The sequence below is a fragment of the Cynocephalus volans genome, chromosome 7 (assembly GCF_027409185.1).
Source record: "Cynocephalus volans isolate mCynVol1 chromosome 7, mCynVol1.pri, whole genome shotgun sequence".
Lineage (NCBI taxonomy): Eukaryota > Metazoa > Chordata > Mammalia > Dermoptera > Cynocephalidae > Cynocephalus > Cynocephalus volans.
In genome coordinates, this window is record NC_084466.1 from 12,835,836 (window position 1) to 12,847,950 (window position 12,115).

Consider the following 12,115-nt stretch of genomic DNA (forward strand, 5'->3'; position numbering starts at 1 on the left):
TTATTGAATTTTTAAAAGGCATCAGCGTGCTATGGAAAGCCAACCTGAAGAGCTCGTGTTTCTGCCAACCTAATATTACACAATTTCAATTGCACAGAAAAGGAAAGTAACGAAGTAAGTTGTATTTTACAACTAAAAACCCACAATGGCAAAGAAAACTGCTGATCTTCTAATATTTTTAGAAAAGCATGCAGGATTCTTTATTTACAAGAAAATATAACAAGCTAACCTTGGATTACCTGAAAAAAGAAAACTTTAATTCCTCAGATTAAGACTTAACTCAAGATCCTCTAAAATAAGAAAAAAAAAAAAGCTTTCAACCATAAATCGTATAACATGAATAAAATATAGCTTTTCCTACTATATCTGTAAATATTAACTACACAAGTACTGATAAGGATTTTGAACTTGAGGAAGCCATCTAAGTAAACCATCAGAACATTTACCTGTACAGTCCTCTGAGTGCCATCAACGTTGACAGACAATAAGGACGAAGCCAGGTTCCACGTACTGGTCACATTTAGTTTCAATCCATCAACTTCCACCTGTTGTGACACCAAATAAGACTGTTACTATGAAGAAAGACAGAAAGCTGATCTCAAGTTCATTGCTGCATACAAAGCAGCAGCCATTTTAAACAGATGGCTCCCAAACAACCTGTCATGTTTACTGCTCCAGCCATGAAAGACAGGGTCCAACAACAGAGTCTTCTTAGTCATCTCTGGGGAGAGGTGAAGGACCTGTGAACAGCTGCCTCTGGGCACTGAGGTTTCAAGTGATTTCCAGTAAGTAACAAACAGCCTTCTAACTCTAAACCTATCTGGACATGCTACATTTACTGCAATTAGACAAGTAATGCATATAAATTCCAGTGACATTTTGCAACCCACACAACAGGGCTTGCATATAATATCCTCTCCAAGGACCAACAAAGAACTTTTTCTGTGGTAATTTTAATGAAGGACTATGCATTGTTATCTTAATTAAACAGAAGCTTTAATTAGGCAAAAATTTTTGGTGTTGAATATCAAAAGTCCATTCAAACTTTGCAATGTTCTGTCATATTTCTGTCGATCATAAACGACTAATTTCATCAAGTCATCACTCATGCAGATGCAAATAAAAACCCACAATCTTTCAAAACAGAGAAACTCTTAAGAGAAAAAAATTAATTTCCTAATAAATAATATAAAAGTAATTTAAAGAAAAAAAGCTAATTTGAAATAAAAAGTACTATTAGTTCTTTCTTCTTTTCACTCACTAATGATTATTCCCTCACTCTTTAATACAAGCAGTAAGAAAACAAATAACATTATTATTTTAAGTCTACAGTAGACAGCCTAACAAAGGGATACTTAAATTTGCTGAAGTTTCTAAATAACAGAGTTTAGAGATAAGATCCCTAACAATTCCCCCACTATCACCAAATTCTCTTAAAAGACACTCATTAAGAACAGATATCAGCATCCTCACTATTTCCTTTCTGCTTGACCCTTGGGGACAGGTAGGGAGGTGGCAGTAGAGGAAGATTGGTGAAAATATTCGGACAAGTATCGTACCCTAAAAGTAGCCGGGCTTGAAGTCTGCTTCTAGGACACAGCCTAGAAGAGGTTGGTAAAGCCCAGGACTAAGTGTCACAGCATTCCTAATGCAGTGAGGAGGCAACAGCACGGCACGCACAGAGGAAAAGGCTGGACATATAACCCGCGTACATCAAGGCAGGAATCCAAAAATTTCTACCTGTCCTAGTGAGATGACCAGTGAAGGTCTGGGTCAGGATGAAGACCACCATGACAGGTAAACAGTAGAGACTATGGGCAGCAGAAGCCTCTTTAAGACCTCCAAAGCCCAAACAGCATGACTCATTACCCAACAGTTACCGTCCAGGCCTTTGTAGTAAGAACAGTGGGTGGCAGGAGAGTCTGAGTTCTCCTCCCTGCCTCAATCAGGAGGCAGATTTGACCACCATTCCCAAAACACTTCTCACATGCACCCAAGACTCCATCTTAGTGGAAGCTGGGGATAGGGGAAGAAACATGAAATACTATCACCTGAAAGAGACTGTTTAAACCGAGAGAGGCCGAGATCCTGTTTACCCACAAGTTTTTCTACTCCCTGTCTCCTACAAAAGGTAGAGGGCTTATGAGGAAAATTACATGTGACAGAAAATGAAGAAGCTACATTTCCTCATACACCTGATAAGTAATGAGTACAAATTTGTAACTTAACTGAAGCAAGTAAACTATCATAACTCCAAATCATAAATTATGAAACATATCTGCAAATATTAAATGAGGGAAAGCAATGTGCTTTAAGCCATCACATGCCTTCTCAGGCCTCCAGCACTAAACCCATTTCTCCAAGATACAAAATTTTGAAAAATAGATGCAATGACTCTATTGATGCTATCAGTAGATGAGTGAAAGCCAGATGTGCACATAAGCCATAGGAGAGGAACAGAGTTTTTCTGTGAACAACCATTTCATACCATAGAAAGGTGGGACAGACTAAACTGAAGAATTCTGGTCACTATGCCATATATATATTGTTTACACCCAATTCTTTAGCCAAGGGTGACTGAAGAAGCAGCTATAGAGTGGAGGTACCATTTCATCTTTATGACATGGAGAAGCTGACATAAAGACCCACCCTAAGTTTTCAATGCCAGCAACTAATGGGAAATGAGCCCTAGGGCAAAGGCAAAAATAACAGATTTTGTGAGAGATAACAAGGGTAACAAGCCCAAGGAAAAGCTGCAGGCTGCCCATGCCTATGCCCAACCTCCCACACTATTGTAACATAAACAATAATCAGAAAATAGCCAATACTAGATCTTTGCATACAATTTGGAAAAAAATTTGTAAAGGGAAAATGGTAAATTAAGAGAATATAACACAAGAAGAACTACTCAAAGAAACACAGGAAGAGTTCAGATAAATAATCCTCCAAAGTCTCAAAGGCAACTATAGGAAATGTGACCTCTCTTTAAAAAAAAAAAAAAAAAACAGCTCAAAGAAGAAAAACAAAGGTTCAAAGAAGAGATTATACAACAACAGAAGGAAATGAAAATCAAGCTGGTAGAACTCAAAAAAAATGAAGAGAAAAATAACATTATAGAGATAAAAGCCACATTAAGAAACAACCAAAAATAGAATAAATGTGACTAAAGACAAGGACTTGGAGAAATCATATAAAACAAAATAGGTAAGACCAACAATATAAAACCAATTTACAAGGAAGACAATAGATATGAAGGAGGAAAAAAAGAGGATACAAAGACTATACAACTGTCTTTTTCAAAAGGCTTACAAAGCAAAAAGAATAAATGTAAATTCAAAATTATGATAGGGCAAACCTTTCAAAACAAATAAATAAAACCTTGAATTTCTAGGTCATTGTTTATAGAACTTGAAAGCTAAAGAAAGATTTATGTGGGTATTTAGGCAGAAATAAGAAATCATGTACAAGAAAGGAAAAAACGCAGGTCAGCCTAATTTCCCAAGAGCAACACTGACACAGAATACCACAGAGCAATATGGTCCAAGTACTAAAAAAGGTAAATGTTGCCCCCAATTTTATACCCAGCCAAGGTTTCCTTAAAGTATTTCACATAAGTATACATTCTGTAGCATGTACAAACGTAGTGCACCTTCTTTAAAAATGAGGCAACTCTATACATACTGATATGAAATTATTCCCAAGAAAACGCAAAATAGTGCGTACAGTATGCTATCATCTGTTAAGAAAAAAACAATTATATACGTGTTTTTAAATGCACAAAATATCTCTGGACAAATGCATTAAGAGGAGCAGAGTGCCTAAGGAACAGGAATGGAAGGGAGGCTTGCTTTTCACTGTAAATCTACTTGTACTTTTTAAATTTTGTCCTGTATATGTTTATAAAATATATTCAAAAATTTTTTAAATGGGGAAAAGTGTAAGTGTGCTCATTTCCTCTGTTATTATATTATGCAATCAATAGCTACTTCAGACCTTTCACTAGAAGGCACACAATTTAAAAGTAGCTGTTTTTTCAAACTGCATTTTGGTTATAGATTTTTCTGGTTATAGATGTACTGATTTCATCAACAACATCCAATTTTACAATGTGTTTCAGACAATCTGTCTTCCTCCTCTAAAAAAGAGGGACTTGAACCTGCAATGCCAAAGATTTCTCCTGGGTCTGAAATTCTGGTTTTGTGGTTGCAAAATCCTTTTATTTCAGATGTATTTAGATAATTAATTTCTGAGATGGCAATTTCCAGTATTATAAATGGATTTTTGCTTTGTTCAAGCACCTTTGTTTTGGGGTTAGAAGTTTTTAAGATCTTTCTTTTAACAGACAATAAAAGCTAACAAATTAAGCCAAATTCAGTGTGGGGATAAAAAGAAAAATAGACCAACAGAGAAGTGACAAATGACATAATATCCTGGGGCTCAAATAAAATCTCACACCTTTCAAGGCCAACAAAATTATCAAAATGTTACTGTGAAAACACTAGAATATTTTAAATAATGTAAAATCTCTATATTTTATGAACAATCCAAAGACACAATGTCCCTATTTAGAAACAGAAACTAACCTAAACAGAAAGATTTATATTATGACCTTAGTTTAAATAAACCTAGGACTCAAGTGCACCAAATTTACATTAATTATATTAATACTGACCCACACTCTTGGCAGTGAACCCCTCTCTTTCTTTACCAAAACTGAAGCCATAGACATAGTCCTTATTTTCTTGCACCATCAAACACATTTTTTCCTTTACTCATATTTTATAACTTCTCTGCTTCTTAATTTATCCCTTTTAGTGTCAGTATTTTCCATCTCTCAGTCTACACTGGCTACTTCCTTCTGCTTTCAAGCATGTATAGAACTCCCTACCCATGTCTCTGACAGGTTCTACGAGTGCTCTGTACCTGTTTTTTTACCACATACCTTCCCCCCATAACCTTCTATAATCTGGCTACTAAAACTATATCTGAAAGGTCACCAATCTTCCTCAGCAACTTTGACACTCTGTTCTTAATCCTCATTATTCTTTATTTCTCAACAGGAAGGAAGGCCTCTCTGAGAAGCCGAACTTTAAGCTAAGATTGAAAAGGTGAGTAGGAATTAGTTGAGTGGGCTAATGTTAGGTAGGTGGGTGGGTGGGAACATTCCAGAAGGAATATCACTTTTTCAAAAAAAAAGGAATTTCTGAGGCAAGAAAGAGCTTAGCTGATTTGCAACCAGTGTGCCTGGAACACGGAAAACAGGGGGGATAAGGGTGCCCGAAGACTATGGAAAGCAGTAAGAAACACTGGCAGGTCCCACTGGAGAGGGACATTATCCATGTTAAATGTTGAGAAGATCATCTGGCTACAGCTTGGAGAATAAATTCTATGAGACAAAAATAAAATTGATGGTGGTCAGCATAGAGAAGAGGGCACTCAGAAGGAATATCAACTGGGGAAAGGAGGAGGGAAGAGTGAAGGCTCCGGTGAAAGCGTTTTGAGAGAGTTGCTGAGGAAAAGGGAGGAGAGTAGCTCATCAGAGGAACAGCCAAGCTGCCACCCAGGGCCGGGGGCTCAGCTGACACTGGACAGCATGGCCTAGAGTGATGGGATCTGTCCTCAGTGTGTGACGTTCTCCAGCGGTGCTCATGTGCTTGGATGTGGGCACAGAGAAAGTGAAAGGCTGAGTTCCTCTAGGTTGGGGATCGATGGAAGAAGAAGCTGAAGATGATAAGGGTATTTGTAAGTGAGCGACTGTTTTTACCGGCCAGGAAATCTAACCTGGATGAAGATGTAAAAGCAAGGATGATGTCGGTGGACGGAGAGAAAATACAGAGACCAGTGGTCATATGGAGGTAGAGAGACAGACCGTGACCTGGCTGCTGGTCAAGAGGAAGATGAGTAGTGATGGGGACTAATGCTGTGAGTTTCAAAGAAGAAGGAGCTGCCAGAGAAAGAAAGGGGAAGCAGTGAGTGGTCTCCAGGGACACCGGGAGAAACCCGATCCCACCTCCCATCTCTCAGGTGCTTGTAGTGTGAGAGAAAAACTTCCGAGAGCTCTCAGGTTAAGGCAAGTAAGGGGTGGGAAAGACAGATACAAGGGAGTCTGCAGGTCACAAAGCAGGTGACCCAGAGGGCACAGTGCAAAGGGCTAGGAGGAAGTGGAGCGATGACATAGAAGAGCAGAGGAAACTGATTTAGAAAACAACGGAGGACTAGGGAGGCTCTCAAGTACCCCAGCTGCTCCTCTGCATCTCCACCGCTGCCACCCAGCCCAAACCTGCACTATGGCATCTCTCACCCAGACTACTGCTATACTCTAGGCTTCCCACAGGTATTCTTCTGTGTTTCCAATTGGTTCTTCTCACTATAGCCAGAATAATCTTGAGTAAACATAAAACCGATCATGTGTAAAAACAGAGAAAAAGGGAAAATACAGCCAATGTGAAAAGGCGCAAATGGAGGTGCTGCCTGCTTTTGCAAAGTGTAAACTCCAGACCTTTAGTATAAGGACATCAAATGTCTCACATTCTGCAATCACTTAAAGATTATAGACTAATCATTAAAGATTATATGCCAATTTAAAGTATTGGCATTATAAATTTGAATTAATCAGAGCAAGGCTATGATGGGTGGAATTCATGCAATTCACCTCAACATGCTCTATTTTCTGAAAACTTTCCCCCAGCTTAACCAAAGAGATCAGTTTGGACGAAAATTACTCATAATAAGAATACTTTTAATGTTTAAATCAACAGCTCAAAAACATGATTCCTTTCCTATTTCAAGAAGGCATTTTCCCACATTTAATAATCTACCTGTAACTTTGTATTCCATTAAAAGTATTTAACTGCATTTGTAGTACAAATAAAGCCGATGTGGAACATTTTCCATGAGTTGTTTGGAACATTCAATTTTCCTATCTACGTCATCAAAAGGGAAAAAGAAAGTACGCACCCTAAATTAATTTGACATTTGAGAGATTACTTACATCCTTTACCATTAAAAAGCAAAAAAAAGCATTTCCTCAGAGATACCACATGACAGTTAAAATATATCTTCTGTTGCAGTAGGCACCTGCTAAATAGTTTTTTAAAATTTTATTCAACATTAGGAATGTAAAACTTACAAAACAAAATATTTGCCAAAAAAGCATTTCCAAAAATAATAAAGACTTTGGGAAGATATGGTCTATAAGAAGTGTTTTTATTCTCTACACCAGTCTACTTTTTTTGTGACACACAAATGTAACTTTTTGGTTGTTGCTGTTGTTGTTGTTGTTATCAAATCTTAAGGAGATTAACCCTGGGCAGAGTTACATCTCAGATAAAAATCCAGGTATAGCACTATTTTTAAAAAGACTTTGATCATATATCTTGCTTCTATATCTGAAAACAATATAAAGGATAAAAAACAGATTTGTTGATCAAGCTATAACTAATTCTCAGAAAGGAATAACTAATTCCGGCTCCTTTAGTAGGATTTCATAGTTTACCTTAAAAATGGTCATACTGCACAAAAAGTGGGAAAAGATCTGCAGTTTTCTGATTTGACTATTAGGCAAGAAGGATCCTAGAAATACATACACCACCTCAACCCCCACCTCCTCCTATTTTACCTATTAGGAAATTAAAGAGCCATATAAATGTAATTTATGGGAGCAATTACCTTGCAACACTCTCCAGAGTATTCCACTTAAACCCACAGTTAAAAGTAGAAGTAACAAATGTGATGTAAATACTAAGACGTGGTGCTTGTAGTATACAGAAGATGCTTACTGTGTATTTGTACCTTGAAAGAAAACTGTTCTAGAATAGAGATGTATTGGTTCTTCTCGGTTCTTATCTCTTAACTACTGCTGACAAAAAAATATGATTAGTGAATTGTATATCAACTAGATGATGTATATCCATACTCCCCATTAACAAAGACACTTACAAGCCATGCAGTTCATGAAACTGGGACATTACCAGCATCTAACACTATTATAGTTCTCTGAATTCTAGATAAACTGCTACTGGATATGTGAAACACAAATATACTTTAAAATTCTAAAAGCTAAGATGTTGCTATTGAGAAGCACATACTTTTCCTACTATTTAACAGATCTAATAACTTCGCAAAGAGACTTGCTTCAACATTTATTTCTCAAGTAAAACATGACAAAACTCAATCATTTTTATGCTATCATAATAATGATTCTTAACATTTCAATATAAACTACAGCATAGTCTTATACCTTAATATAGCACAATAATGGTAGGTTTCCTTTATCCTGCTCTTCTATTTATTAAAATATTATTCCAAAATATAGTTATGACACCTCTAGTGACCTTCCAGAGGGAAATGAGATGGTTGTTTTATAAAAACAAAAGTCAAAAATCATTTTTCATAAGTTTGTTCTTTATCATTATCATCTTGGAAACTCTCTTTTATTTCTTTCCCAAATACATATGAAATAATGACAAAAACATCAAGAGGAATTAGACATAATGATGTTGAGGAGCTGTCAATCTGTCACAAAAGATTACATTAAATATGCATGCGTTATAAATGTAATTAAATATATCTCAAAGGATGTGAATTGCAAAAACAAATTTTAGGTACTGATCTACAATCAGCCAGGTTGACTAATTTCTGTTTAATTATCGCCTCATTAATTGATCAGTAACAACTTTAATTTCATTTTTATGCTTTAAAAAAATATCCGACATTACTTTGCCCACAGTTTAGTTACAGTAGTAGTTTCTATTGGATTGGTGTGATAAGGTCATCCTCTGCAGATCATACTGTAAATTATGTTGGCTTCATGAATAACTCCAGGTAGATGAGTTTAACATATGGAGCAAGGGAGGCTGCCTTTCCCTCCCTGACCAGATTGCGCTGGAATCCTGGGTGTCTATGTAGTATTGCTGTCAATATTCAGAATGCCTGTGTTAGAATCTCAGCTCTACAAAGTACCTCATTGGTCATGTCTCCATTTCCTCGTATAGAAAATGTGTGTTCAGGGCTGGCTGGTTAGCTCAGTTGGTAGTGCACAGTGTTATAACACCAAGGTCAAGGATTTGGATCCCCATACCAGCCAGCCACTAAAAATAATGATAATAATAATAATAATAGTAATAATAAACAAAATAAAATGTATGTTCATTGGTTATAAGAATGGTTATAAGGAATAATCTCAAACACTTACAATAGTACCTGGTACATAATAAGCCCTCAATAAATGCTGGTCATTTTTGGTAGTTCAGCTTAATGACACTATGTACTCCTCCCACAATAATGATTATTTTCTACCTATTTTTCTCCATTTTCAATCATACATACTTTGTTTTATCTTTTTCTTATTCTTCCATTATTTATCCTCTTACTTTCATCTGATTCCTACTAACTTCTCTTTTGCTTTTCACATGTATTTCAGCATCACAGATGTCCCCTGGTAAAATAGCATTACTAAACCAGTGGTTTACCACCATAGCGCACACACATTATCTAAGAGGGCTACAGAATTTTCACAAGAATGTCTAAGTCTTCCCTCTTCCTACATTCCCATATGTTGGAATTGCGACATACTCTTTCCTACTAATCCTACCTGCTTTGTGTTATCTATCTGAGATGTTTTAGCATTCTATTCCTTAGACACTCAGAGTTTCCCCTAATAGACCATTTCTCCTGGCCAACAATAAACATATTTGATATTCTGTTTTCCATGCTCCTACCTTCTGAAGATTTTTCATTGGGTTTATACTCTTTTCTTAGCCCCTAAGGCCATCAATTACATTTTTCCTAATTTATATACTAAAATATTTAATATTATATCCTTTTTACATTATAATACCAATAACATGTATTTGATAGTTTTATGTTTGTATCTTAAAATTGTAACAGCAAATTTATTCCCAAAAGAATTAGTACATATTTTAATATGTCCTTAAACCTTCTCACGGATTACAATCTTAACAACATGCTGCATAAGCATGATAGTAAAACTTATTGTTTGTTTGCTATTATGGTTTGACCCAGTTTCTTTGACAGATAAACGTGAGATGCAGAAATTCATACTCAGGACCTACTCATCACATCCATCCAGTGAATAAGTTAACAATCAGCCATTTCCTCTGTATCAATTACACCTTAAGGAAGACTCTGGTTAAAAAAAAAAAAAATCTAACTACCTATTAAGTTGATCATAATAAATCATGTACTTACAAGAACTACATAGGGCAGCTTATCACTTCTATAAACCACCAGCAAAACCTCACTGGTAAGCAAAGTTAACATGGTTACCAGCATCTTTTTATTGCGGCTAACAGGAAATAGAGCGATCAGTTTCTATAGTTCTAATGAACATACTGGGGAGTATTTATTTTTATTTTCTTCCTTTTACGTAAACTAATTTCAGTTATGCATAAAAGTTATAGCAATAGCACATGAAGTTCCCATGTACCCTTACCCAAATTCCCCAGTTGTTAATATTTCTGAGCTGGTAAAGAATAAGTTTTATGATTTCCCATTACCCCTTAATACTTCTGCATGTATTTCAAGCACAAAGACACTCCCCTTACATAAGCACAGTAAACACAATCAGGAAGCTAGTATTGACCCAATATTACTATCTAATCCACAAACGCTATTCAAATTTTACTAATTGCCCAATAATGCCATTTATGGTATGTCTGGGATCTAATTCAGGCTCATGCGTTGTTTTCATGTCTCTGTGGTCTCTGTCAATCTGAAACAGTTCCTTAATTTTGCTTATCTTTCATGACCTTGTGCTAAGGACTGAATGCTTGTGTCCCATCAAAAGTCATATTGTTAAAAGCCTAACCCCCAGTGTGATGGTATTAGGGGACAGGAGTTTTGGGAGGATATTAGGTCATGAAGGTGGAGCCTTCATGATGGTATTAACACCCTTGTAAGAAGAGACACAAGAGCTTGCTTCCTCTCTCTGCTCTCTGCCATGAAAGGACATAGAAAAAAGATGGCCATATGCAAACCAGCAAGCGAGCCCTTACCAGACACTGGATCTGCCAGCACCTTGATCTTGTACTTCCCAGCCTACAGAACTGGAGAAATGTTTATTGGTTGTTTAGAGCTACCTTGTCTATGGCATATTTGTTACAGCAGCCTGAACTAAGACATCCTGATAGTTTCGAAGAGTATAGACCAGTTATTTTGTAGAGTGTCCCTCAGTTTGGGAGAATGTTTCCTCATGATTTAATGCATTTTTAACAGGAATACCACAGAAGTGATGTTGTTTATTTTTTCAGCATCAAATCAGGAGGCACGCAATGTCAATCTGTCCCATTACCAGTGAGGTTACTTTATCATTGATTAAGATGGTTTCTGCTAAGTTTATCTATTGATCTATTGTAATGTTAAGCACTAAGTAAATATATCTAAATCTGTTTCTATATCTACCTGTAAAATATCCTGAGTTCACATTGATACCTCTGATTCCAATCAATCCAATACCATAGCGTTTATTTTAGCCTACCCCATTCTATACGAGGGGTATTTTAAAAGTTCATGGGAAACGCACATTATGAAAAGACTATGCATAGACCTCGAAATTTTTCTGCACCAAAATAAACTTGTATTAACTTGTTAAATAACGTGTTTGAACAGGATATGGTTTGAAGCAATAAGAAGGATAAGACATCAGTTTGAAAAGAACCCCTACTGGAGCAACATGAATTTTGCTAAAATTGAAGCAAGAACAAACATCAAATTTAAGGTATGCTTGGGTGGAAGAATGGTGAAATCAGCAGTTTACAAATGGTCAAATCGTTTTAAGAAGGGATGAGATAATGCTGAAGATGAAGCCTGCAGCAGCAGACCATCACATGTAAGATTAATACAGTAACTTTTAAGTCAAAATATTTTTAGTTGTAATGTCCTGTAAAGTGTTGACAATACTTGTATTTAAAACTCTATATACGCTTACAATAGCAGATTGCAGTTATTCCAACTACAAAAAGGACTCCATTAAGCCCTTTTATAATACAAAATCTATACAGGATCTACAGAGATCAATACCCCAGTGTCCTCCCACACATATACAACCAAGCATACTTAATATAGCTCATTTAAAGAAAGGCAGGCAATAAGAAAG

The 12,115-nt window shown here is 36.3% G+C and overlaps 1 protein-coding gene across 5 annotated transcripts in view; it reads right to left on the reverse strand.

Moving 5' to 3' along the window:
- The window catches only part of PCCA (propionyl-CoA carboxylase subunit alpha), a 411,013-nt gene that overhangs the window by 99,454 nt on the left and 299,444 nt on the right, over positions 1 to 12,115 (reverse strand). For all 5 annotated transcript variants that reach the window (XM_063101797.1, XM_063101799.1, XM_063101796.1 and 2 more), the window contains one exon: positions 447 to 545. In XM_063101797.1, the coding sequence (XP_062957867.1) occupies positions 447 to 545 (99 nt within the window). The remainder of the gene's footprint in view (positions 1 to 446; positions 546 to 12,115) is intronic.